Source organism: Epinephelus moara, chromosome 10 (assembly GCF_006386435.1).
Source record: "Epinephelus moara isolate mb chromosome 10, YSFRI_EMoa_1.0, whole genome shotgun sequence".
NCBI lineage: Eukaryota > Metazoa > Chordata > Actinopteri > Perciformes > Serranidae > Epinephelus > Epinephelus moara.
Window position 1 is genome coordinate 30999791 of NC_065515.1, and position 27294 is coordinate 31027084.

A 27294-nucleotide genomic window follows, 5' to 3' on the forward strand; every position below is an offset into this window, starting at 1 on the left:
TAATAAAAAAATATATAGCAAATTTGTTGAGCAAATTTGTACAAAACTAGGTTTAAAAGTAAAAATACATGCTTATTTTGTGCTTTTGGGTGTATTTTATCGACTTAAGACAGAGCCAGGCTTGCTGTTTCCCCCTGCTTCCACTCTGTATGCTAAGCTAAGCTAACTAACTTCTAGCTGCAGCTTTATATTTAGATTAATAGTTTGACATTTTAAGAAAAAGCCTGCACTTATTCTCTTTCTGGCAGAGAGTCAGCAATGCTCCGCTAATTTTTTCTTTCTCTAAATGAGGGTATAAAATATTTGCAGTTTGCATAATTTAGTTGAAATTCTTAACCTCCTGAGCCCCAAACTTTTGTTTGGTTCATATTTTTAATTTCTCCTAGCGATTTTGGATCCGTAGAAACTGATAAGTATAAAAAAAACTAAACATTGTCAAAGATAATAAAGTCCCTATATCCTTAAACATGATGATAATAAAGTCCCAATGTCCTTCAACGAACTGATGATGAATTCCTGATGTCTTCAAACGAGTACTCCAAGTAACAGCATCTTAGGTTGTTACCTTTGCTAAAATTGGTGAAATCTGTTGCCATATCAAACTACAAACATATTAATCATAAATAAACAAGTTTCAACCATAAAATGTGATCAGGGTCAGCTGCAGACTGACTTGGCAGAAATAGCTGCCATCTTGTTTTTATATAGATTGGTGCATTGTGGTCTTACCATCACTAGATGGCACAAAAAAGTGTCCACAAACAAGGACAACAGGCCTAAGGTCCAGTAAACCCAAAACGCAATGTCCTCATATAGGGACACAGGGTCTCAGGAGGATAAACTTTTTTTTTTTTAGTGATTGAAGATCTAATTGTCACTTAAGTGTATGTCATGTGAGAGCGTCAATAAAAACAAATGGAGTGGTCAGAGTTGTCATACTGACATTTAAGGTGTGTTGACTGACTCATGAAAACTCGTGCATTGAGTAACATGCAAGAAGTCTATAGCTAGCCGTTAACTTGTAAAGTAAAAAAACATCCTTCCATTTTACAGTTATAGAAGGTTATATGAACGTGCTACTGTAGGGACAGTGGTTACAAAACTTTTGAAAGGAGCCATACTTAACTGTGTGTGTGCACGTATACACGCTCGTCATAGGTGAACTGTGGTACGTACACAAATAGCACTACACCCCTGGTTAGAAGACAATATTTAAACCACTTTCATATTGAGAGTGGTATTACATAATCTTATCATGGAACCCTCAGCAAGAAAGCGAATAAATATAAGTTCCAAAATGTCAAACTATTCCTTTAATGCTGAGTTAACCAGGCTTGTATATTTAGATAGTGTGGAATAGGTCAATCAGATTTTAAGAGCTCAGAAGAAGAACTTGATAGGTGACAAGCTGGATTCAGAGTCTTGTGTGTGCATTTGCCTTTGTGTGTGTGTGTGTGTGTGTGTGTGTGTGTGTGTGTGTGTGTCACTGTCTCTACCCCCCACTTGTTCACGGCACCTTACACTGCTGTCAGATCAACAGATACATCTTTGACTCTGAAGCAACGACATCGCTGTACTTAGCAGTGAAGCAGTGAAACGTACTGTAAGTAAGTTTTATTGTTATATCTGATTAAACAACAAACATGCTTTGTACTGGTGGACTGGATATATTTCCTATGTTTAAAAAATTGATACAGTAGGTGAAGATATGATTAAGTCAAGACTGGGCCTGAGAAAGAGTTTGATGATAATGCAATATATCAGCAAAAACATAAAGTACTGTTTGAAATCTAATTTGTTTATCCAGTGTTTTTTCTTAGATGCCGCACGCTTGAAATAACACAGTGTTCAACAGTTTAATATCAGTGATTGGTCTTTAAATTATATGTTCAAAGTGTATTTCAACAGTTTATATCAGTGATCCACACAGAAAACTCAGAGTAATTTAATCCAAATGTAGTCTGTGAGCCCACAATCATCTGTGATATTTATATTCTTGTTTATCTTTTGAATTTAAGCCAAAACATCTCCAGTTAAAATGGGTTTTTCTGTATTTCCACAGCTGCCTGAGCTGTAGAGATGAATAAAAGTGTGTGTTTGCACCGCAGTCGGGGTTGAGGCATTGTTGCGCTGGCTTACAAAAGTAGAGATTACATGTGCAAAATATAAATAGCTGCTTTCATTGTGCCTCGGGATAGAAAACCAAAAATGGGTAAAGAGGTCTGTGTGTGTGTCTTTTATCGCTTGTAACTTTTCTTGAAATTACTGGATGTATTTTTGGTGCTGGACCGGAGCATATCTGCAAAATGTTCCAGCCGCAGTCTGACGATATATTGGCCTGGACAGCAGACAGAGAGTTTTACAGTATGTACAAAATGTGCTTGTTAATTCACAGTGTTTAGTTTCAGATTAAACCACTATTGACACAAAAAGCCTCATTATAATGAGGTACAACTGACAGTTTTGCTGCAGGTGTTTTGTTTTTTAATGAACAGAAATGAAACAACTGTTGAGGTGCTTGTGTTATTTTTTCTCTGTAAGATAAAGTCAGATAAAGAAATCATTAAAATATTAATTAAATTGGCACTTCATGGTTTTTGAAGTAGATTTTAATCTCATTATTAGGAATCATTTGAAGGAATATAATCTGAATCATGACAAAGGAACACGTGCATACTGTTTATCTGAATGTCACTTGTTTCCATTAATGCAGCAAGTCATGCTCCAGTCTGGGCATTTCGGCCCCTGATCTGATACACAGATGAGCCTCTCATCCAAGTCCGCCTACGTCTTTAGTTGTTTTTAAATCGTCCCTAAAACAAAGAGCAGTTTGGGGAAAAATCATCTAACGTATGAGGGTTAAAAGGACACATTATCTGTTGGTGGATGCCTACACTGTCTCAAATGCTGATGTATGTATAGAGGAATGCTTTGAGTTACATAACAACGGGCTGACTTCCTGATAGCACAACCAAAGAAACCATGACCTAAAATAACTTTAATAGCTGAATAGTTATCACTGGAATGCTCTTGGTTCAGCGTGACCCACGTAATCTACAGAAAACAGCTTTTAATGGTTAAAGGAGCAAATTAAATCGCTGACGTTATGGTTGTATTTACATGTATGATTCATGAGAGTGAAAGAGTTAAAATGTCTCTGCACTATGAGCTGCTGAGTCTGGACGCTGTTGAGGGGCTTTGTGTTTTGTGTTAGCAGACATAAAGAGGTCACTATTTACATGACCCTGTCAGCCTGATGTTAACGTCAGCATGCTACTGGAGTCTGGACATTTTTGAGATGTTTGGATGTTACGGTGAATAGACAAAGATATGTACATGATATTCTCTGTTATATTTCTTATGTGTTAGGGTTTATGATCCAAGGCAACATTTCTGACATTTGTAGCCATGCTTGTAGCGCGAGGCGTGATGATGTTTGTTGAACAGTCTGTCCACCACTTTAGTCCAGACTGAAATTTAAGGATTGGACAGATTGCTTTGAAATTGTATACAAACACTCATGCTGACTATTGGGGATCTCCTGATTTTCCTCTAGTGCCATCAGCAGGTTAAAAGGTTCCAAAAATTATCTGTGAAGTATCTCTACATCCACAAAGTAGATTGGCACAAAGTTTGGCTCACACATTCACATATCTATAGGATGAATCATCACCTTCTCAGAAATATCCCCTAGTGACATCACATTTGCAGGTAAATATCTGACTGTGGAATATTTTATTGTTTTGGACCAAATTCTCATTAGTCCCAGCTGAACCTTGTGTTCAGTGCTAATATACTCGGAGCTTATCTGTGTTCCCCAGCTCAATTTCCTCTTAATATGACACATTAAGCCCTTTCAAAGGGTTTGACTTTCTCAGCAACGTTTTCCCTTGGTCACAAGTTCAGTGTTTGTTTCCGTGGTTCAATATATTAATATAAACCAACCCACAGCTAACAGACTACGGTTGTTTCCGGTGCCGTCTCGGGCAGCAGCCTGCTAGAGTTGCTCTTTGTCATCATGTGTCTTTTTGAATCGTTAAAATTGTGGTTAAATTACTGAGTGTTACTGTAATTTGAAGCATTCTCTGGCACAAGAATTACCTTCGGAACAAATGAAGTTCTATTGAATTGAATTGAACTGAATTGAATGTTAAACTCTTTATAACCTATACACAACCTACATTTGCAGGCGAGACAGTTTCCTTGACATAAGACAATGACATCTCCACTGTCACTGATGATCACCTATGATCAAATGTTAGCATGCTAACACACTAAATGGTGAAAATGGAAAATATTACCTGCAAAATATCCGCATGTTAGCATTTTGATTGTGAGCATGGTGGCATTAGCATTTAGCTTGAAACACAGCTGTAGGCTACCTCAGTGCAGACTGTCAGAGCTGTGGACTCCTGGTCTTGTTATACTTTAAATACATTTAGTTGCTAATACATGTGTTTGTTTACAGTTATGTTTACTTGAAATTGGAATGCTGGACTTTTCCTTGTAATCAAGTATTTCTAATGTGGTAAATAATGTGAACACATCCTCCCTGCCAAGCTTTACAACAGTAACTATTTCCCTTGGTGAGAAAGTTGAATGCCTGACCTTGCACAGACTTCTTCATTATCTTGATCATTCAGAATGACTGCATTATAGCTCTAGTGTTTGGTTTCACTCCGTTCTTCCCGCTTTACTAAACCTCTCCATCACTGACAACAAGATTGATTGACCTGGAACAGTCACTTCCCTACAAAACTGAAAAATATGATGAGATGACAATCACGCTGAGGTTTTTGTTTTGCCTTTAATTACATCCACTTTGCGTGTGAGGGGTCTCAGAGGAGCTAACTCATGCCAGATAAAGTTCACCCTCTCTTCTTCATGGAAAACAAACACTAGGGCCTGTAGATTTTGGCATCTGTCACTTATGTAGGTTACTCCTCTGCTTGTTGAAAAACAGAGTGACTCACTGGACTTTCTTTCCACTGCTCACTGGGTCACTATCTGCTCAATCTGCAACACCTCATCAGCACAAGTCTGTTTTTATGCACAATTAAGTTGCTAAGTTAGATGAAAACAGTCGAAGAAAGATAAAAAGCAACACTCTAGGTGGGTCAAAGGTGTCACCTTATCTTTCTCCACTCTTTGCTTTTGTGCTTCATAATATACAAGTAAAGTAGAAAAGCCATAAAAATCATATTTTGAAAAGAACATGAGCTGAGCCAAGACTTGGCTGCTGTTGTAGTTGGAGGTTTTTATGTCTTGTTGGAAAACTGTCAGTGTTTTGGTTAGTTTGGTGGTGTTGTAAATTACAGCAGTGTGGCTAATATTCTTGTCATGGTGTGTTAGCAGGGTTTGTTGGTGTGTAACTGAATTCATGTCCTCTTTCAGTTTAGGTCCATTCAAGTAATTGATGGGAAATTTGTTGCTTTTTGTTTACTGGAAATTTAAATAACAGACAAATGATGGAAGATGGAGTTAAAGAGATGTGACACCATGTAAATATGTGTAGGTAGTTACTGTGTCGCAGCTTGTCTGTGGACACGTGGGGTATCTGTCTGTCCACATTGTCAGGTCTGGAGGTCTTTGTTGTGGTGGGCCTGATGTCTTGTGGCAACTATGTGTTTATGCTTGGTTGTCCACTGTGGATGTGGGCAAGAAACACAGGTATGTAGCCAGGAAGCTGAGGTTTCACTGTGATTCAGCACTGTGTTACAACATGAGGTGTTTAATAAATAAAAATATATGTAAGCGCAGTTTCTCCACTCACTGATAGAGATTGTGAAATCTGACAGGAAGTCAAGAAAGAGTGAAGTTTCCAACACACTACAATAGAAATGGTTTTCACTTTTAATGAACTTGATTGTTGACATACAAGAGTGAAAACCCATAATTGCTAACATTTTATTTTCCCCTCTTATTTCTTATTAGTTCTCAATCTTTATTAGAAGCACATCTGCATATTCAGATTATCTTCTTTCTGCGTGTTGTTAGCTGACGTATTATGATCTCTGTCACTTTCTGTTTTGAACTCCAACAGGCATTTTCCGCCTGCTTATATATAGCTAATTGTTCCACACTACCACACAACCTGCTTGATTTTAATCTTATCTTCATGTCCTCAGACACATCTACTGAAGCCTTTTATTAGATTCGTTACAGGAACATCACATTGTGCATACAGATGTTTTAACAACATAGTGGAGTCAATTTCTCCCATGAAGTTTTCTTCCCTTGTGGAAAACCTAGAAACGTCAGTCTCTAAAGCCGGAGGAATGATCTAGAACCAAAAAGCACCTGTTCAACGGAAGAACAAGACGCTGGAGAAAGGAGGCTGTGAGGGCGGACTACAGCTTCCTGTTGTGGCTTTGTCACCAGTTTTTTAGTCTGCAAGCTTCATGCAGTCTCAGTGTGTGGGTGCTTCATGTTAAATATCTCATCCAGACAAATGGCACCTCACAGCTCGTCTGTGTAGAGCTGACAGTCCTGAAAAAACATTGTTCTGTCAACGTGTTTTTTGGTGTGACGCAGAAGAGAAGACGAGGAGGTGAAGTTCTCATGCTGATGTGTTTTTTGGCTTTTTGTAACATCTTATAGAATTGAATGTTTTTGATTTACAAGCTGTAATTCCAAAACTGTTTTGTAATTTGGTAGATATGAGGTTAGGGTTGGTTGAGCAGACAGTGAAGGGGAGGTGGGGGCTAAAAAGCTGAAAGGTCAGGGGTCACACATTGTGAGTGTGCTCGTCACATATTGGACTTCTGAGCTAGAATGTAAAATTTTAATCCTTTTTTAAATGCAGGTTTTGATTAAATGCTTTCCCTTTCTATCTCTCTAGTTCATTTCCACCACCCACATCCAGGACTTCAAGCCAGACTCCAGCTCATCTCTCCCAGGCCTCACCATGTCCATCGACCCGGCGGCTGACCTGCCTTTCTACTACGGCAGCATCAGTCGCTCGGATGCCGAGCAGCACCTGAAGCTGGCCGGGATGGCCGACGGTATCTTCTTGCTACGACAATGTCTCCGCAGTCTGGGAGGCTACGTCCTGTCTCTCGTGTGGAACCTGGAGTTTCACCATTACCCCATAGAGAAACAGCTTAATGGAACTTACTGCCTCACAGGAGGGAAGCCTCACTGTGGGCCTGCAGAGCTCTGTGAGTTTTACAGCAAAGACTCTGACGGGCTGGTGTGCACCCTGAGGAAACCCTGTCTGCGCTCCCCGGACACGCCAGTACGTCCTGGCGTGTTCGACAGCCTGAGAGAAAACATGCTGAGGGAGTACGTGAAGCAGACCTGGAACCTGGAGGTGAGGCTGTGCTGAGGCTGCTGGGTACTTGTACAGATTGCAGTCTCTAAAAGTAAACCAGTTCCTACTTTTCAAGGAGTTAAAAAAAAGTTGTACTACAATCAAATATGCAAATGAAACAAGTGAATTTAGTTATTAAGAGTTCCAGTGGTGGGATGGGTTTAATTAAATCTACTTAAGTTTACTTTAGTTTGTAAATTATGTTATTTAAATATTCGAGAAATCTGACAGACGTAGTTATGGTACTGATTAAGATTTCACAGAAAACACATATAAAAAGCTCTTAAAATAGAACACGTTGAGAACGATATAACGATCATTTAACTTGTGAGCTCTTACCAAAACAGCAGTCAGGACTCTTAGTCATGTTTCAGATGTGGATGTGTTCGCTGCTTCACCAAAGACACATTTCCCCTCTAGAATTCTCATAAAGCTGTTATTTAAATAACTGAGGCCCAAAGACATCAAATTATCCAACACTTTAAAAGAAAAAGAACAAAGATTAAAGAAAGGTCAAAAAACAAAGAGAAAAGAAATCACATATGTGTGGCAGAATTTAGTGTTTTCTTCCTTCCGCTCCTTTTGATCATCTCATGACCCCTCGGATTTAACTTGTGATCCTTTTGAAGGGTTCGAACCCACGGTTGGAAACCACTGCTTAGAATTTAGAATTCTGGTTACATGTTGATGCATCAGTATAAACAACAAAATGATAATGTTATATAAACTGTATCAGTCACAGCGGACATTTTACTGCACTGAATGAGCACTTTAACTTTTGATACTTTAAGGCAGTGTTTCTCAAATGGTGTGCAGTGATGCCAATCCATGTGTGCCGTGGGATTTTTGCAATATTCAACTGGGTCTACACAAAAATTTATGAATCAATTTTTACTTGGCTGTATCAGTATGTTGTGTGCACCCATTTCCCAATAAGGAGGAACATTGAATCTAATGTGAAAACCATGAGGAACCTTTTTGTCACTGTTTGTGCGTGGGAATTATAAATATGTGACACATCAAAAGCCCTGATTCACAGCCAGTGGGAGGGATGATAACATTTAAAAGGAGAAAGCCGTGAGTGGGACGATGAATCACTTTATTGTACGGAGCAAATTAGAGCAAAACACCAGCAAAAGCTACCTGTCTTCTTTTTTTCTTATTTTTTATTGTCACGTGTTGAAGCTATTGTGCACAGATATAAATACAGGTGTGCCCTGAGAGTTTGGCTTGCCCTTTGGTGTGCTTGGGCACAAAAAGTTTGACAACCACTGCTTTAAAGGTATACCATGCAGGCATTTCCTTAAAAAAGCAATGTATAGCCTCATACAAAACTAACTCCTCTCGAGCATCAGCAGTGACCTACCAGAAGTGTGTAGCTGTGTGTTTATCTGCAGAGACTCAACCCTCTGTCTGTATTTTCTTCTTATTTTGCTGTGTTCGGGTAATTCCTGGTCACAGCACGTAGGTGAGGTTGGGACTTACATATATGGTAGCGCCAGGTGCCAGACCATAAGCAGCACGCATACAAGACGAAGCGACAAAAATTGGGGAAACGAACCAAACAAATGCAACCTAGCACCAAGCGAACAAAGCTGGGGATGGCTTTCACTTTCATCTGCATTATCGTTTACAGACAGCAGCCGACAATTTCATCATAGTATACCTTTAAGTATATTTTACTGATAACACTTTAATGCAGGACTCTGGACTATTGCACTATGGACTATTTTTACATTGTGGTATTGGTACGATTACACTACTTAAGTAAAGGATCCGTATACGTCTTCCACCTCTTGCCACTTCACCTAAATTGCAGACAAACATATTTTGTCACTTAGCACAAATGGTTTCTGGCTCCACTCTAAAACTGTTGTCTTGTAATTACCAGTTTTTATACAGAGCTACCTTCTACAAAGAAGTCCCCATGAAAACTACTTACAGTTTTCTGGAAAGAGAATTTAAATGAATTCTCTTTTCCGTGACGAATTTTTATCAAACGTCACTTTTACATCTATTGCAATTGTAATTTGGGTGGACTGATCCTTTAACCAGCAAACGTAACACATGAGAAATAAATGATGTGATCATATGACAGCAGCTGTCTCCCTCATTTAAAGATAAAGACAAACAAGTTTCCCAAAGTTTAAATATGAACATAATATGCTGTCATCAAGGACACTTGCAGAGAAAACAGTCTCACTTTAGACACTGAGTCATCCTAACACACACACACACGCACACACACACACACACACACACACACACACACACACACACACACACACACACACACACACACACATACACACAAAATAAGCAGGAGGGAAATTGCACCTTTTCATTTGTTTAGTGTCTTTGTTTACTCGGTTTGAGGTCTGGCCCTCTGAAGTCCCACTTCAGTCCAAAATCCTGCAGTTTTATGATTTGTCTCCTGCAGCAGACAGTCACATCCTGAGACCAGTAGGCTTTTATCACTGGTGGGCTTCTGCTGAACAGCCAAACTGGCTCCAGATGTATATGGAGTCCCAGCAGGGACTAAAAGGAACCAGAAAAATCATAGCCCTCTCTCTCTCTCTGCAGTGGTGGGAAGTAACAAAGTACATTTACTCAAGTACTGTGCTGTAGTACAGTTATGAGGTACTCATGCATAGCTTTGTACTTTCTACAACATTTCAATGAGATATTGTACTTTTTACATAACTATATTCATTTGACAGATATAATGTGATATTTTGAAAGTTAAATTTTTACATAAAAACATATTAAAACTGTATTTAATACACTGCTAAATATTAACCATTGGATTAAACTACCTAACAGCATATAAAGTAAATGGACTCCACTTGTATCGCGCTTTTCTAGTCTTCCGAGCACTTGAAGTACTTCAACACTACATGTCACATTCACACACACACATTCACACACTGGTGGCTGTGGCTACCATACAAGGTGCTGCTTGCTACTCAGTAGCAATTCACACACACTCACACACCAGTGGAACAGCCACCGGGTTCAGTATCTTGCCCAAGGGTACTTCGACATGCAAGCTGAAGGAATCAGGGATCAAACTGCTGATCTTCTGATTAGTGGACAACCCATTCTACCTCTGAGCCACAGCTGCCCCTAGATAAAAGTAGTTGCTGGGATGCATCAGTATAAGTGATCTGACAATGTAATTTATCTAAATATATCAGTCACAGGGCCATTTTTCTGCATTTCAATACTTGAAGTATATTTTTGCTGGTAATACATCTTTACTTTTACATGCAAAATGTAATGCCCACCTCTTTCAGAATGCTGTATTAATATATATTGCTGCAGAGGGTGGCCACTAGCTCACTTGGCAGAGTATGCACCTCATAGGCTGTCCTTTGCAGCTGCTAGGATTCAATTTTGACCTGTGTTCCTGCATCAATCCTGCATGTCAGTTTCTGTTTTGGTGGTTTATTTCTGCTCAGGGAGAGGCCATGGAGCAGGCCATCATCAGTCAAGCTCCTCAGCTGGAGAAACTGATCGCCACCACGGCCCACGAGAAGATGCCCTGGTATCATGCTAAAATCACCCGTCAGGAAGGTGAGAGGCGGCTTTACTCTGGAGCACAACCGGATGGCAAGTTTCTGTAAGTTGGTGATGTTTTTGCATCTGCTGTATTTTTCTGTGCCTGTTTTATTATCCAAAGGTCAAAGGTCATCATGCAGTTTTTAAGATACACTGTTTTTTGTTTCTCAGAATAAGAGACAGAGAGGAGACAGGTACTTACGCTCTTTCCATGATGTACGGGAAAACAGTGTACCACTACCAGATCCTCCAAGACAAATCAGGGAAATACTCCATGCCCGAGGGAACAAAGTTTGACACAATCTGGCAGGTCGGCCCTACATCATACTCCGCTGCTCTTCTTTCATTATATAGTGATCATGTGGCAACTGATGACATTTTCTTAATCTCTCTAGCTGGTTGAGTACCTGAAGATGAAATCTGATGGTCTGTTGACTAATCTCAGGGAGGCGTGTGTTAATGGAAAAGCTACTGAAAGTATTGAACATCTTATATCCTTTTCTCAGTCATATCAACTTTGTGTTATCACTAGAACCTTGTTGATCACTACACCTGCTATTGAAAATGTTGATATCTAAGTCTAATCTGTTGTATAATCTTTCAGACACACCCAGTCTCCCTGGAACGGTGAGTACAGACTACATCCTGCACTGTTTAAATCAGCATTATTCTCTTTTTCTGAGATTAATTTGAATGTGACTCTTGCAGAGGGGGAAGAGACAAAATGGATACACACCGCCACCTCGAGGTCAGTCCCCTGAAGTGCAACCAGCTAAAACCGCACTAAAGTTATACTGCAACACCAAACATATATTAACTGCTCTGTAATCTGCACTTGCAGTCAAATAACCTTTGTTTCTCTTTAATGTAGAGACAAGTAGTCTGTCAACCAAAACCACATACTATAATGTTAGAATTTATAACCTGAGCTAGTTGAAATACACAGAACTGAACAAGAAAGCAGGCCTACTGATGCAATCAGTGGTGGAAGAAGTACTTTTATAAAGTATTTTTACTTAACTAAAAGTAGCAATACAGCAATATTGTGTAGCTGGTGGAGGGGAAGCTGATTTTACCCACTATATTGTTGGGTAGTTTAATTTGGAACAATAGTTTGTATCATATTTTGTAAATTGACCATATGTTAACTTTAGTACTACTAAGTTTCCCTCCGAAATGTGGTGAAGTAGAAATATTAAGTAACGTAAAATAGAAATGCTGAGGTAAAGAACCTTAAAACTGTACTGAAGTACTTTCCACCGCTGCCTGCAATCCTTTTACAGTTACTGCAGCACTATTTCCAAACTCACAGAGTCACACACAAGGTTTCTGAAAGCCGTGTTTCCAGTGGCACCACCAGAAATGTTTGTAGGGGTGGCCAGATGGACCACTGAAAATCTTAAGGTGGCACATTAAAACCAAAAGCCATAACTGACTTTCAGGAATTATATTATGTTGTGAAGTTTACAGGCGAGCTGAAAACTATATCACCATGTCGAGTTAAGTAATCATATGCTAATTTACTTTGGTTTCTTATTTTACTGTTAATGTTACTAATTATCTGATGTGCATAGACTAATATCAGTGTAGTTAACATTTTGAGCTCCACAACAATCCTGTTTTAATGTGTTGTGTATCTATACATTTGTTAGGTGATTAATTGTTCCTCAGGCTGGGTGCCCTCTTCCTTAAAAGGACAAATATACAGCTTAAATGTGAAGGGCTACATTAAGTGTAAGGAACAAAATATTTTCTGGGAACCCTTCTCAAGTTTAGGGGAGACTTGTGGGTACCCATAGAACCCATTTTCAGACACAGGAGTGAGAGATGAGAGATCAAGGAACCCCTTGGACATGCCAGCTGTTCCCTCGCCAAAATTTAGCCTAACTTTGGAGCAACATTTAGGCCCATTCCTGACAAGCTATGCCAACATGGTTGGCACCAATCAGTGCCTAAAGAATGAGCTTACCACAGCCTTTTAAAGACACTAATATCAGCCTCCAATTATGTTCGACAGGCGGGTCAGTAGGAGGTTCAGCAATTATATTAAGGGGGCCATGCCCCCCACCTGGCCGCCCCTTGGGGGCACCATTGAGTGTGTAAATAATCAAAAACTTAAGATAATAAATTAAGGATTTAAATAGATTTTAGTGAAAGATTGTAATGAAAATCTCACGAGCTATTTAATAGAATCCACAGCACATATAAAAACATGCACCTTCACTTGTCAGCTGTTGCAGCAGTCTCGATGCCGGCAGTCGCTGTGGCTGAACACCGTGATGTGCTGCCAATGGACACCGATGTATTCAACCCATACCACAACCCCAATGAAGTGAGGAAGTTTAACATCCAGAGGACTCAGCTGTTGATCGATGAAGTGGAGCTCGGCTCTGGGAACTTTGGCTGCGTCAAGAAAGGAGTCCTCAAGACTGATTCGTGAGGACTCAGACATTATTAAACAACAAGTTTCACTACTGAACACAATGCCCTCCAGATACCACGTTGTATTCCAGCACACATGTACCATCTTTAAATGGTCAGATGTTCATCCAAAATATTTTGTTTGCTGTTTGTCAGGGGCCAAATCGACGTGGCCATAAAAGTGCTGAAGAGTGACAACGAGAAGCTGGTGAAGGAGGAGATGATGAGGGAGGCAGAGATCATGCACCAGCTGAGCAACCCCTTCATCGTCCGCATGCTGGGTTTGTGCAACGCTGAGAATCTGATGCTGGTCATGGAGATGGCTTCTGCTGGACCTCTCAATAAGTTCCTCTCCTCCAATAAGTGAGTTCCACTGAAAGTGAATCAGATGCATTGTCAGACAAGATTTTTGTGAAAGGGACTTAAATGTGGATTAATAATAATGTGATGTGATGGGTGTAATGGAGCACCATTTTTTTATGTTACATCATGAAAATGTATTCCTATGAGTGATAAACAAGCACTGTTTCCACATTAATCAGAATCAGAATCAGAAATACTTTAAACAGACTGTAAACAGGAATGTAGTAAATGTAGCTATATGCAGAGGGAAAAGTAATCAGTTATGTACAGAGGTGTAAACACTGTAAACAGCGAGTTCATCAGGGTAAATGAAAGTACATTTCTATACACATTTGCATTTAATTTAATGCAAATCACTACAATGACAATATGAAAGACCCCAAGGTTTGGAACCAGTGACATACAGTGCCATCTGTCCTCAGACCCTTACTTTCAATAAGGAAAAACAAAATTTCTAAAAGGGAAAGGGATTTTTGTGACAATCAGTGTTTCTGTCCCCACAGGGATACTGTAAGCGTGGAGAACATTGTCAACCTGATGCACCAGGTGTCGATGGGAATGAAGTATCTGGAGGAGAAGAACTTTGTGCACAGAGATTTGGCAGCTCGTAACGTCCTGCTGGTCAACCAACAGTTCGCCAAAATCAGTGACTTTGGGCTCTCCAAGGCACTGGGAGCAGATGACAACTATTACAAGGTACACACATTGCCAGATTTTTTAAGTTTTTGCACTGAAAATGAAAAAAACTGAAGAATGGGGGCGAAGGGATTATCAGCATTGCAGCTAACACAAGTAGATAGCGTGTCTGAAATTGATTGCATTTCTGGGACTCACTAAGCTGCCCCTACACACATACTAACCTGAAATGTGTTAGCGGCACTGTGCAAACTAAAGTAAACACTTAATTGATTTCCTTTTTATTGGTTTACTGACCTACATCTAAAATCCCAGACTTCCAAGGAAATAATATACAACTGAACACTATACTGTATAACCACACGGCTGTAATTGTTTGAGAGAAATTTGCCCCACACAGCTTTTTTTTTTTTTTCTGGCAACCTCACCCAATGTCCACTTCCTCCAATCATGCACATGTAAAAGACATCACATGAAAATCTGACTTTTTACAACATGGGACCTAACATGGTGCAGAGGCCATATTCAGAAACTGTGCCTTTAAGGCCCAGACACACCAAACCGACATCAGAAAACCAGTGGTGATAAAAGCTGACTGTTGTGTCACCTCATGTCACCTGTGTCTCGGCCAAAAAGTTTCACATGAACACCAGTCAATCAGCATGTTCTTCCTGTGCGTGCCTGAGGGGAAATAACATACACCAGCAAACGGCGGTAACCTGTAATGGTCATTAAAAAAGGAGAACCGGAAAACTGTCTTGATGCTAGTTAGCCAGTTAGCACACTACCAACACAATCCAATGTTAAAAGAACAAAGCATATTTAATGTGTGCCAGTGAACAATAACACACACCATGTCTGTTTTGGCCTCACTTCCTCTTAACTTTAGCTGTTTGTTTACTTTCCTCACTTCTGTTTCTCTAATCGTGCGCTGAGCTGAACTGCCAGTCAGAGTGATTTCATTCACCGACGGGCTTCGCCATAACTGACAGTGATTCAACATGCTGAATTCGCTGAAAAAAGCCGACAAAGGACTAGGGCAACAGACGTTCACTGACAGCCCAACATTGGCCGACATGCAACCATCGGCTTGGTGTGTCGCAGCCTTTAAATGAGAGGTCAGGACTTTCGTGAGGTTGTGACAGATCAGAACTATACTCAATAAAGGTAGAAACTGCCGCTACAGTGCCGTTATAGTAATTTCCCGGCTGCAGTGATGGTGCAGAGACACTCATGGGGAAGACCAGGAAACACTGACCAATGAGGACAGACTTGGGGTTTTTGGCAGGGGCTTAAAGAGACTGGCATTAAACAGTATTTCAGACAGAGGTTGAATACAGGTGTTCCAGCACGACAGTATGAGAAAAATAATGTTTTTTAAAAACATTAAGTATGTCAACATGTTTTAGTAGGAACCTCAAATACAAGAATGAACTTGAAAATGGGCATAGTATGGGACCTTTAAGTGAAATACTATAAGCCTGTTCTTAATCACAAAAAAAGGAGCCAACCATTTTAGTCGCTTTTGCTGTGTGCATTTACAGATAAATACTGAACTTAAAATTTTTTCAAAATTATTATTTCTTTACTGTAGTGTTTCTTATTATGTAAGTGCAGTGTTTTATTCCTTTTTTATTTTGTTTTAAGGACCAGTCGACATTATGGTTTGTATAGTCACTTCTTAAGAAAAAAACTTAAGTATGTCACCAAAAAAAGTCATAAAAAAGTGAAATGATGTAGGCTGCCTTTCGTTGACATGCTGCTTGTTGTCATACATGTTGTGTCGTACAGGCTCGTACTGCAGGTAAATGGCCTCTGAAGTGGTATGCTCCAGAATGTATAAACTTCCACAAATTCTCCAGTAAAAGTGATGTGTGGAGTTTTGGTATCACCATGTGGGAAGCCTTTTCCTACGGAGGGAAACCTTACAAGGTACCAACTGTTTTTGCAGAGCACCATTAAAGTCATCTATCAGTTGTGTATATATTTACTTGACTTACAGCTCTTTTTGTGTCTCAATTTTGTCTAGAAAATGAAGGGACCAGACGTGATGCGATTCATTGACAGTGGGAGCCGCATGGATTGTCCAACAGCATGTCCAGAGCGAATGTATGCAGTGATGAAAGAATGCTGGACATACAAGTAAGAAACTGTTTGTTGACTGTTTGTGCACCTTAGTTAGTTTTTTGATGTGTTAGAAACAGACTGTAACCTGGAGAAGGTTCATGGTAGAACTGATGGCACACAAGATGTTATCATCATCATAAAACGGTCATTGCAATTTTCAGTTGGAAAATAATTTTATTTATAGGAGTTTTCAGCCCGAGGAACTTTTTTATAGTTCTAAAAAAAACCTTTTCTTGTGTCCACAGAACAACAGCTAAAGGATATTATTTTCCTCAGTCAGAGATAGACAATGGACCACATAATGTGTTGTATTTGAGACTCCGTTAGCATCAGACTGCACCGTGACCTCTTAAGATCTTGTGACATTGCCTTCCTCTAACCACAACATTTTAAACGGCTGTTTCGGGCCCTCCTCTCTCACCAGGCATGAGGAGCGTCCTGACTTCAAGAAGGTTGAGGAGTCCATGAGGTCTTACCATTACTCCATATCGAACAAGGCCAAGCCTGAGGGAGCTGCAGCCGCTGCAGCCGCTGCAGCCGATCCCGCCGCCGCCGAGCCTAGCAAGTAGACAGAAACAAGGCACATTCTGTCCCAGTGCTGCACAAAGCATCCTTTCAACTGGCCATTAAACAACCAAAACAAAGAGCTTCTTATGAACAGTGCGCACTGACCAGCTTCAACTACAGTGCCCATACAACTAAAAAGGCCACAGTGACAATAAATGTGCATCTGTATTTCAGTGTGTGTTGGCCATGTAAGGAGAATCTCTGTCTGTCTGTCTGTCTATCTGTCATTGTCATTGAATGTTAAGCGGTGACATCTTTGTATTGACGAACAAACTAATTTTATATCCTGATATTCTGGAGTATACTGGTAGTATATAGTACATGTTGTTAACATGCTGTTTTTCACAGTATCTGCTGCCTCCTCATTACTTCATTGTTCTCATTTTTATGCCAAATAAACTATAAGTAGAAAGAAAGTAACAGGACTGTACATTTTAATATTATTGACTTGACTAATCTGTAAAGCACTTTGGGTTGCTTGTGGGTATGAAATGTGCTATATAAAGAAATCTGCCTTGCCTTTGCCTAATAAAAACTATCGACTGTATATAACAATCTAACTATATGATCATTGAAATTTCAGGGCCAAGCATGTTCTGACATAGAGAGTGGATGGCCAGCATTTTTAAAAAGACAAATAGATAGAACCAGAACAACGTAATAATCAGTGATTTTGTAGCATGTAGCAGAAGCACACGGGGAATAATATCCTAGAGCATTTCATCTGGATGATCTGCATTGGAAAAGCTCAAGGTCGATTTTATACAGTCTTACCTTAAATATTCTCACAAAATAAATGGCTTATGTAAAAAATATTGGCAGAATTTTCCAAACTATATGAAGAAATATAGCCATTTGTGATATTTTTGTATAGTCTCACGTAAATCCCAGGAGTTTAAGGGGTCAAAATGTGTTGAAATACATATTTTGAATTACTTAAATAACTTTAATGCAAATTGTTCTGTCAGTAATTCAAACATGATGCATTGTGGATTACTGTGACCTCTGTTAGTGAATAAAGAGGCTAGTCAGGCTGCCCCCTGCCATTCAGTCACATACTGTTTCAAAGGAAGTACTTCTGAGCTGCCAGGCAACCATTGACGGCACGAGACACCGGAAGTTCACAGATAAGTCTTCAAAATAATGGCCTAAAGTTTCCACAGAATAAGCCATGAGGCCTATACAGGGAATGATGCATTAGGAGCCATTCCTACATTCGCAGGGTCTTACGTCTCTTGATATAAACTAACATTGTAAGAGCTTCGCAGGTCAAGTTGCAAAAGGATATGTGTATTTCAAGTGCAGTTTTAGTTGTAAAATCTGTTCAGCCACTGTGGAGATATCAATGACTTAAGTCAAGATAACAGTCTCGCCCAGAAATTTGACATAGGGACACATACACTGCACATTTGACCAAAAGAAAAACATTGCTGAGAACATCAAACCTTTTTTAAAGTCTACTCGATGAGTCATATTAATAGGATATTGAGCTAGGGAACATAGGATCATGGGAACTTGGATGTGCTCCCGTTGCATTCACTGGCAGTGATGGGATCTCATATTCACTGGTTCACAGAATTACAAATACCACAATTGAAAAACTCCGTGGTCCAAGTTTAAGTTCTGGACTTTATTTATATAAGTAAAACTAAGAAAGTATTAGCAGTAAAATTTACTCTTCATATGGAAATAAAATACAGTGGCAGTAAATCAGTGAAAATTCCCAACATTTGATGAAATCAAATAATAAAATTGCTAAAAATCCTAATTGTTTTGAAAATAAAATCTTCCAAGCTGACTTCCTGCCTTTTAGGTGAGCTGAATGTTTGCACCTCTGCATTTTGAGGAAAGTCTGTAAAACTCTTTTGATGATATTTTGCTAGGCAAAGCCAATATTTTATGAGCTTATGGCAGGCTGTGTTAAATATTGTTCTGTGTACGACTTCATAACCACAGCCATCAGGTATCTGTGATGTAAAATGTACAATATTTCTCCCTAAAATGTGGTGGAGGAAGGGTAAAGAGTCTCCTAAAATGGAAGTAGCCTACAAATGATAAGTAGGCCAAACAGTAGCCTACCTAAAAATTGAACTGGGCTAGTAACTAACCTTTTATCTCAGTTAATGGGTATAAATATCTGGTGTGAATTGATTTAGGGGAAATAATTGTTGTTTACACTTGTGATCATATTTCTTATTTTCTCCTAAATAACTCAGTTACGTTGCATCCCAATTGTCAGAGGGGTATCTTATTTTGAAGGTTCTGACCGGAAGTTGCTACCAGCGGTTTTAGCTCGACGCTGGTGTACTTTTCGTTTCGTAGGGAGGAGTCAGACGTTAGTTTCTTTATTAAAGTGACATGTTTATTGAATTAACAGTAATTATACAACATGTATCGCACCAGTTATCCATAATGTAGTCTGTGTATGTTGTTAACGTAAAGCTATTGATCGGTTACCGGATAATTTTCGACTGAAAAAGATCGAAGGAAACTGACGGAACAGGAAGGCGGAACAAGTAAGTTCGTGAAAGTGGCTTTCAACTGTGCGATTTCGTCACCGTTTGATCATCTGTCTGATATAATTATGGCTTTATTCGGCTTTAATGTCAGGTGTTATGTGAGCTGAGTGTTAATAACGTGGGTTTGGCCTGTCTTGGTTGTGTTTTTGGCTGTTTTACAAAGCAACAAGTCCGACCGAGTTAGCTAGTCACGTCACGAATAAACTTCGTACAGTCATCATGTGCCCTGCTGTTTAATCTCTTGGCTTTTACCCCTCAAAGTGTGCTTAAAACGAAATAATGTCCCCATTGTTGTGAAGACGAGGGCGCCGATATTTTAGACAAAGGTATAACTAAACCTAGTAATGTCCTTTTACATGGGTGACACACCGTTTTATTGTCATTCCGCAGATTCTTGGTTTCACGGCGGCATTAGTGTCTGAAATAGGAAATGACTCATGTTCACTTTGAGGCGGTGTTTCATCTTTGATGCGAGCTGCTGTCACAGGTGTTCAGGGAACGTGTGCATTTAGGTTGCTATCAGTGACTTTGACCTCCTCACTTTCCTCATACATAAGTAAAATGTCCTACGTTTAACAATAATCATGACCTCTCACATTTATTTATGTTTTTGTGCCATGAATGTATGGCTTCATCTTGATCTTGACATGACCTCTACCTTTTTATGCTACCTCTCAACATAATTAAGATTTATGGTTTCCTAAGACGGTGGATGAAGGGTTTATCTTTTGCTACATCTCTGCAAGCAACTTTAGGCCCAAGACAATGTAAAAACTGGGACACAGATGCTATTGTTGTGTAATTTCCCAGTCAGCTCTCTTGTATTACATGTTTAATAAGCATGAGAGACTGTAATAGAGCTGAAAAGATTACTTATTTAACTGATTAGTAGATGAAGAACTACTTTGACTACAATCTAGTAATCAGTTAAGTCATTTTCATAGCTGAAATGCCAAATATTTTGTAGTTCAGACCTTAATTGTGAGGATTTGCTGCTCTATTCAGGTCTTGGACCCTGGGAAATTGTGATCAACTGTTGTCTCTATTTTCTGAAACCTGATAGACCAAATGATTAAATGACTACTCAATAAAATAATCAGAAGACAAATCAATAATGAAAATAGTTGTTAATTTAGCCATAGATTGTAATATTTTGGAAGCTTTATGAGGAAGATGTGGTACCCTAAAATCAGGCTCAACAGAAAGTATACACCTCAGTGAAAATTGTCATTTGTTAATCAAACTCTGTCCCTTTCCTTCTTTCTCTTTCCTCCTCTAATCATATGCAGGATCACAGACTGAGTTGGAACAAATACCGAAAGACAGTCCATAGCAAAAACTCTGCAGTGGTTGTTTACACAACCTTTTGACTGCTTCCATTTCAACAGTAAATAATTCACCCGAAACATTCAAACAAATCGCCCGGCACCACCACATGCAACCATGTCCCATGCCCTGAAACAAGTCTTCAACAAAGACAGGACATTCCGGCCCAAGCGCAAGTTTGAGCCCGGGACGCAGCGCTTCGACCTGCACAAGAAGGCCCAGGCGTCTCTGAACGCAGGGCTGGACCTGAAGCAGGCTGTGCAGCTGCCCCACGGTGAGGACCTCAACGACTGGGTGGCCGTCCACGTGGTCGACTTCTTCAACCGCATTAACCTCATCTATGGCACAATCAGTGACTCCTGCACTGATCAAACCTGCCCAGTCATGTCCGGTGGGCCCAAGTACGAATACCGCTGGCAGGACGAGCACAAGTACAAGAGGCCGACAGCATTGTCAGCCCCCAAATACATGAGCCTGCTCATGGATTGGATTGAGGTACAAATCAACAATGAGAACATCTTCCCCACCAACGTCGGTAAGTGTTCAGATTAGTTACAGATGGTGTGTTAAGACTCTGGCCCCTAAACTCTCCATGCTGAGATCCAGAATTAGGTCACAGACTTTTTGAGAAACCTTCATCATCCAAGAAATCGTACTGTGAAGGATGTCAGTGGTGGATTCAAATCCCTGATTTAGTTTGTGAACTCTGTGTGCAAATCAAGCCACCACCCATTCTTTGACATTGTCCACACACTCCTATATGACAAGTTGGGCAGTGACCAGCTTTTAATTTCATTGTCAATTAAGCCATTTTATTTCATTATCTGCTTCATAAAACGTCATGAAGTAATGATCAGGGCGGATCCCAAATCACAGGAGCCCAAAGTGATGAACAGTGGTGCTCAATTAATAATGATTTAGATTCTCACAGTTAAGATGCTGTAACACAGTAGTTCCTAACCTCGTTATCAGGCCCTCCACAGTGTGTTGCATGATAAATCTTAGGGGTTGCAAAGTGATTAACAGAAGAGGAAAGCAGAAAATGCACAGTATGATACACAAAGTTATGCTCAATTTGCTTTTTGCCTAGTAAAACCAAAGGTGTAGGTTTCATTTCAAGAAAGGTGGGAACACATATTAAGTGGGGGCTCTGGGGGTCTCCCCACATGAAATTCTGAGATTCAAACACTTCATTTCCTGCATTCAGGTGAGGTTACATGCACCAATTTATTGTGGAAATGTCTTTATTTAAGTAAAGAAAAACAAAATTCAGGGAATAGGTGACAATTTAAAATATACAACTAGGCTATTGCAGACAGGCTGTCAGGCATGCTGTGTTGCTTTTATTTTATTAGTATTGCATTTTCATTGTAATATTGTTTACATTTATTCTGTTGTAGATCAGCTTTTCCAATAATGTTATCCCTGCTAAGTCAACATACATGTAGGTATAATTTACTCTGCCATCCTATTTTTTAAACCCCTGGACTTTGATAGGTCATATTTGTTTTCAATACAATTTCTGCTCATGTTCAAAACTTTCTGCCCATCAAAATATCCTACATATCTGTGTTCTCTGAGAATCAAGTCATAATATTTTAAGGGAAAAAAAGTTGTAATAGACGGTTACAAAAAAAATTACATCATGTAATTTTAATGAGAATTAAGTCATAATGTTTGAAGAAGAAAAAGGTACAGGCCCTGAAGTCTGCTGTGCATTGCCTTATTGCTCTGCTGATGATGTAGTATCCCCTTCAGACTGTCTGACAGACACAGAATCCCATTAAATACTCTCTCTGGATTAGGCAAAGTTTAAGTGACGCTGCTCTTTGTCATAAGTGGAATCTTGAATTTAACTGAAAATACTTTGATAATATGGGACTGTCTTGTATTGAAAAATAAAATACACTGTCCCTTATGCCACAGTATCAATATGAGGTGCAATTTGTCCTGTATTTTTGTGCACAGAACGGTTAGAATGAAGATGCAAACAAGTTTGCTCAAATATTGCTAGGGACATGTCCCTATCGTCGATTTGCAAACCTATGCCTGTGTGTAAAACACTGAATTATTTCAATTTTGGGAGAATAAAAAAAAATATCTGTCTTTGTTGAGCTGGTCAAAAGTGGTAGACATATGCAATCCAGTAGAGATCATATTGTTTTTAAGGGGTCACAAGCCAAAAGGTTGGATACCTCTGTTGTAATGTGCAAATATTTTATATTTTTTAATTACTGAATAGTTCATCTTTCCTTCAATGGACTGATCATGTTAGCATGAGTCACGTGAAAGACCAAAACAAAAGCGATTTAAATGATTTGCATGTGATAAACACAATGGAAAATAAATGAGATACAGATAAAATTCTGCACGGTGAAGGCATTTAAAATCTGAAGCCCTTGTTTTTGATAACCAAAAAATGCTTTAGATTAAATCTGCGAGGTCACATTTATTAGATTACCTCCAGTACTGCACACTGCAGACAGCACCAGTTAATCTTCTGCTGCTGTGGCATTCTCGGTTTTTTATTATCTCAGTCTGTAGCTCTGTGCATGTGTGCATGCCCTGAGCTGTGGCTCGGGCATCTGACTAACTACAGAAACATCCCGGCAATGGATTTAAAAATGGGTCACACAATGTACAGGAGGCTATGAATAGAAACGACCTCTGACGTACGTGTCCTCTCTGAAACAGATTCCTGAAATATTATTGAATTAGTCAAAGCAAAGTGACATACTAAATTAATCACTTGGTTAAAGCAGAGGCTTATCCCCCAGACCAAGTCCAGTTAGTTTTCCATTCACGTATGAAGTGATACTGGCTGAGTCCTGTAGCATGCTGGTATCCAACCTGAGGGACTCCAGAGGAGGAAAAAAACACATTGAAAAGTTAAAATATTCTGCAACCATTGAATTAGACACATCAGTATTTCAAATGTGCTCCTTTCTGTGAAGCAAATAGCAAAAGGTCATCCTGGATTGACCGTGGTTTTCCACTGTCTCCATCTGTTTGTCTCGCAGGTACTCCCTTCCCTAAGACTTTCATGCAGGTGGCTAAGAAGATTTTGTCTCGTCTGTTCCGGGTGTTTGTCCACGTCTACATCCACCACTTTGACCGCGTGAGCCAGATGGGGGCTGAGGCTCACGTCAATACCTGCTACAAGCATTTCTATTACTTTGTCACTGAGTTCAACCTCACGGACCACAAAGAGCTGGAACCCCTGGTGAGTCAGAGAGAGGATGGAGCTGAATACAAAAATAACATGTTTGAAAAAAGCTTTGGTTTGTTCTTTAATAATGGAATTTAAAACACTCCAGCCTTAATTAATAATTATTTAAAGGAGCTGTTTTCTGAAACAGATAAAAAGGTGATCAGAATTGTAGATAACTTACGTATAAATCTTTAACAGTAGAACACCTATCATCAATATATTTCACATGAAACTACCAAACTAAGGTACCGCATTAAAGTGCATAATAACATGAAAAGTAGATCCTGGCAGGTACTGGATTTTATAGCCAAATATCAATATTTAAGTGTTTAAAAGGCTGATAGTGGTTTGCTGACCAGTATTTATTCTCTCTTTATTTTCTTGCATAGACACACAACATGAAACCTCTTGATCAGGATCTCTTTTTTTTAAAAAAAGAATTGCGACCAAGATGCTGTACTGAACGGCACATTTTACAGTTGACAAACTAAACAAAGGTTTAGTCGTGAGGGGCCCTGGAGGTCTTGGAGTTTAGGGCGCTGGCCGTGAACTAACATGAGACTAACATGAGATCATTTCCTCACAGGATAAATTTAAGACTTTAAACTCATCTAAACCAACACCATATTTATGGCCCATGCATGAGCTTGCAAACGCCCTGTAGTACACAGATTTATCAGCCATTTGTAAGCTTTTCATTAATTTAGATGATGTAATTGTTTTCAGGATCTGTAGAATGTGTTATTTTACAATGAGATTCTCTTGAAAGACAGCCATGAATTACTGCACATCCCCAGTTGGTATTGCACTGTGATTGATTGTGTGCACATTGTTGGTTTACTGTTGATGACCCCTCCGCCCTTTGTTCAGCATGTCTCATGCTGTAACTGACGCCTATGTGACTGAAAGCTTAGACAATGAACTGGATGTTTGTAATGCAGATTAGTGTGCAGATGTTTTGACCTTTTTTTATTATCCCTGCCCGGCGTAAGCCTGGAGAGGATCATGCGTTTGGTTGTCATTGTGTGTATGTGTGTAGTTGTACATGCCACACAGGGGGAACTGTGTTTTAGCAACAGAGTGAGGACATTTTTGCAAAGTGAGGACATTTTGGGCAGTTCTCACTTTTTCAAAGACCTGTTTGAGGGTGAAGACTTGGTTTTAGGGTTCAGGTTAGAATTAGGTTTAGGTTAGGATAAGGGAAAGGGTTAGGGTTAGGCATGTAATTGTGATGTAAATGTTAGGGGTAGGGGGGCGAGGGAATGCATTATGTCAATGAGGGTCCTCACAAAGACATAAGTACAAGAATGAAAGTGTGTGTGTATCTGTCTGTCTGCGGCTAATCCCTCATAGTACTGAACCAATCAGCCTAATATTTCTTGTCCACATTTATGACTGTGTGCTCAAAGACCTTTTGTGGTTGAAGTGATTCACAATATTTGAAAAACCTGTTTTATTGACTGCTCTGATTTATATCATAATTGCCTGCCATCTTCTCACGCCTTGTAACCAGCCGGTAGGGGCCGCAAGTCATCAACAATATAACACAGCAAAGGGCATTTCTGTGAATCGACTAGGCTAGAAACAAGCCTTGTTGTACCTTATATGTTATGATCTACTGAAGGTAGGCACGATATGAGATAAATAAGTCGATTGTTTCTGTTATCTTCGTGGCCTTGTTGACTGTAAGGGAGCCGGGAGGGACAGTTGAGTGAGAGTCAACGCATCTTTGTTTTGGAAGGGAGAGGTAGAGAGGGGTTGTATTGGACAAGGTGTCCAAGGTTTGTACCCACATAGCCTGTCTCCTCTGGTTACACCTTGATAATTAAACCTGCATATTGTTTCTCCTTCATTCCACTGTGTGCTAGACACACAGCTTGCTCTGCACTCCCTGTTCCTGCCCACATACCCCCCAGACACAGCTGGCAGACATCTGAATGCACTTTTCTTATTTGCCTTTTTTTGTGCATCCAGCACTTTGTAGTCTTGTGGTAGTGTACGTTAGCTTGGCACAGCCTGTACCTTTTTTTTTCCCCAATATGTTTTCCAGTTTTTCTAACCCAGTGTTTTGTTTGCTTTGTGTCCGCAGAAAGAGATGACCTCTCGGATGTGTCACTGAGGGAGCACAACTGACCGGTTGACACACCGGACGAACACACCCGTCCATTTAGAAGACTGCAGAACTAAAAGAACAAACAAATTCAAGAAAGAGTCTATTTTTATATTTAAGTACTGTAATCTATTTTAGCCACATACTGTAGGTTTTAACCATGTCAGGTGAGGCGTTCTGTTCCTTTTAAAAAAACATTTTCAAACATTTTATCGGAGCACAGTATTAAGAGGTGTATGTTTGTGTTGATGTTTTTTCTATTTTATTTGAATCTCAATCATTCCAGGATGCTTTTCATTTTTCTTTCTGTCTGTCTAAATGATCTAAAATTAGTACGATTTCTTACTGTACATCTATAAAATCACTATGTTGTTACATTAAAATGATTCTCTTCTCTGATGTAGTTTGAATGTGGTAATCCGTATTTAAATGAACTCTGACTGATTTCCCTTTCTGAAGCTGATAGCAATGGCCTGAGGCTTAACCTAATCTTTTTTTTTTCTTTTGTGAAACGGTTTAGTCAGCTTTACCACTCACATCTGAACAATCACTGCAGTAATTGAGGTTTTTTTTTTTGTTTGGGCAGAGAAAGTGTTATGTACAAATGTTACAATAAGAAAAATACATTTTTTTTTCTGTTTTTGAGAGTATTTTTTATATTTTTAAGACTGTTTCAGGTGTTAAAATAAAATTGGGGCTCGGTACAATGTGTACAAAAGTTAAAAACACACATTTATAAATGAACTAGATACAGTAACAGCCTGCTGGTGACTCCAGCATTATCAAGTCTGTGTCATAGCACACAGTGGGCCTCGGGCCACCAGACAGGTTCTCAGATGTCAAACCTGCAGGTGTTTGTTGCAGATACTCTTGGCGGCTGAAAGTCACACGAGATTCAAACCTCACATGCCAAAACTCTGAGGACAGCACGTGTTCAAAGGACTAAAAGTAAAAACTGTCCACTGGGTGGCATCAGACACCAAAACCTGTCTGCAGTGAGGATATAACTGCAATCCTACAGTTAAATGTTGTTGTAGCCCTTATGCAATCTGCCCAACGTCCCAGTTATTGTCATGAAGAGGGGAAGTAGGCCCTTTCTAGACCTGATTCGGGTTAACGATTCGAATAAGCCGGTTATGTA

At 39.6% G+C, this 27294-nt stretch overlaps 2 protein-coding genes across 4 annotated transcripts; both read left to right on the forward strand.

The window, feature by feature from the left end:
- The first annotated feature begins 1481 nt into the window (after positions 1 to 1481).
- On the forward strand, positions 1482 to 17533 carry LOC126397034 (tyrosine-protein kinase ZAP-70). 3 transcript variants are annotated; one of them, XM_050055495.1, is made up of 13 exons: positions 1482 to 1603; positions 6842 to 7312; positions 10774 to 10934; positions 11045 to 11183; positions 11269 to 11350; positions 11478 to 11500; positions 11582 to 11621; positions 13105 to 13309; positions 13451 to 13657; positions 14161 to 14353; positions 16085 to 16225; positions 16323 to 16435; positions 16845 to 17533. In XM_050055495.1, exons 2-13 carry the CDS (start codon positions 6908 to 6910, stop codon positions 16987 to 16989), a joined length of 1854 nt encoding a protein of 617 aa, XP_049911452.1. In that variant the 5' UTR covers positions 1482 to 1603; positions 6842 to 6907; the 3' UTR covers positions 16990 to 17533. The 3 variants fall into 3 exon arrangements, with proteins under 3 accessions (XP_049911452.1, XP_049911454.1, XP_049911453.1); XM_050055497.1 differs by having other exon boundaries at positions 1576 to 1607; XM_050055496.1 differs by lacking the exon at positions 1482 to 1603 and adding an exon at positions 6425 to 6550.
- Positions 17534 to 19261: 1728 nt separating this feature from the next.
- On the forward strand, positions 19262 to 26552 carry mob3a (MOB kinase activator 3A). The gene is made up of 4 exons (XM_050055499.1): positions 19262 to 19503; positions 20796 to 21367; positions 23853 to 24055; positions 26133 to 26552. Exons 2-4 carry the CDS (start codon positions 20950 to 20952, stop codon positions 26160 to 26162), a joined length of 651 nt encoding a protein of 216 aa, XP_049911456.1. The 5' UTR covers positions 19262 to 19503; positions 20796 to 20949; the 3' UTR covers positions 26163 to 26552.
- Positions 26553 to 27294: the final 742 nt, after the last annotated feature.

Coding starts and splice junctions, on each gene's coding strand:
- LOC126397034 (XM_050055495.1), top strand. CDS start 6,908: ATGTCCATCGACCCGGCGGCTGACCTGCCTTTCTACTACGGCAGCATC. Junction 11,501..11,581: donor CACCCAGTCTCCCTGGAACG/GTGAGTACAGAC, acceptor TGACTCTTGCAG/AGGGGGAAGAGACAAAATGG. Junction 16,226..16,322: donor ACGGAGGGAAACCTTACAAG/GTACCAACTGTT, acceptor AATTTTGTCTAG/AAAATGAAGGGACCAGACGT.
- mob3a (XM_050055499.1), top strand. CDS start 20,950: ATGTCCCATGCCCTGAAACAAGTCTTCAACAAAGACAGGACATTCCGG. Junction 21,368..23,852: donor CATCTTCCCCACCAACGTCG/GTAAGTGTTCAG, acceptor TTTGTCTCGCAG/GTACTCCCTTCCCTAAGACT. Junction 24,056..26,132: donor ACAAAGAGCTGGAACCCCTG/GTGAGTCAGAGA, acceptor TTGTGTCCGCAG/AAAGAGATGACCTCTCGGAT.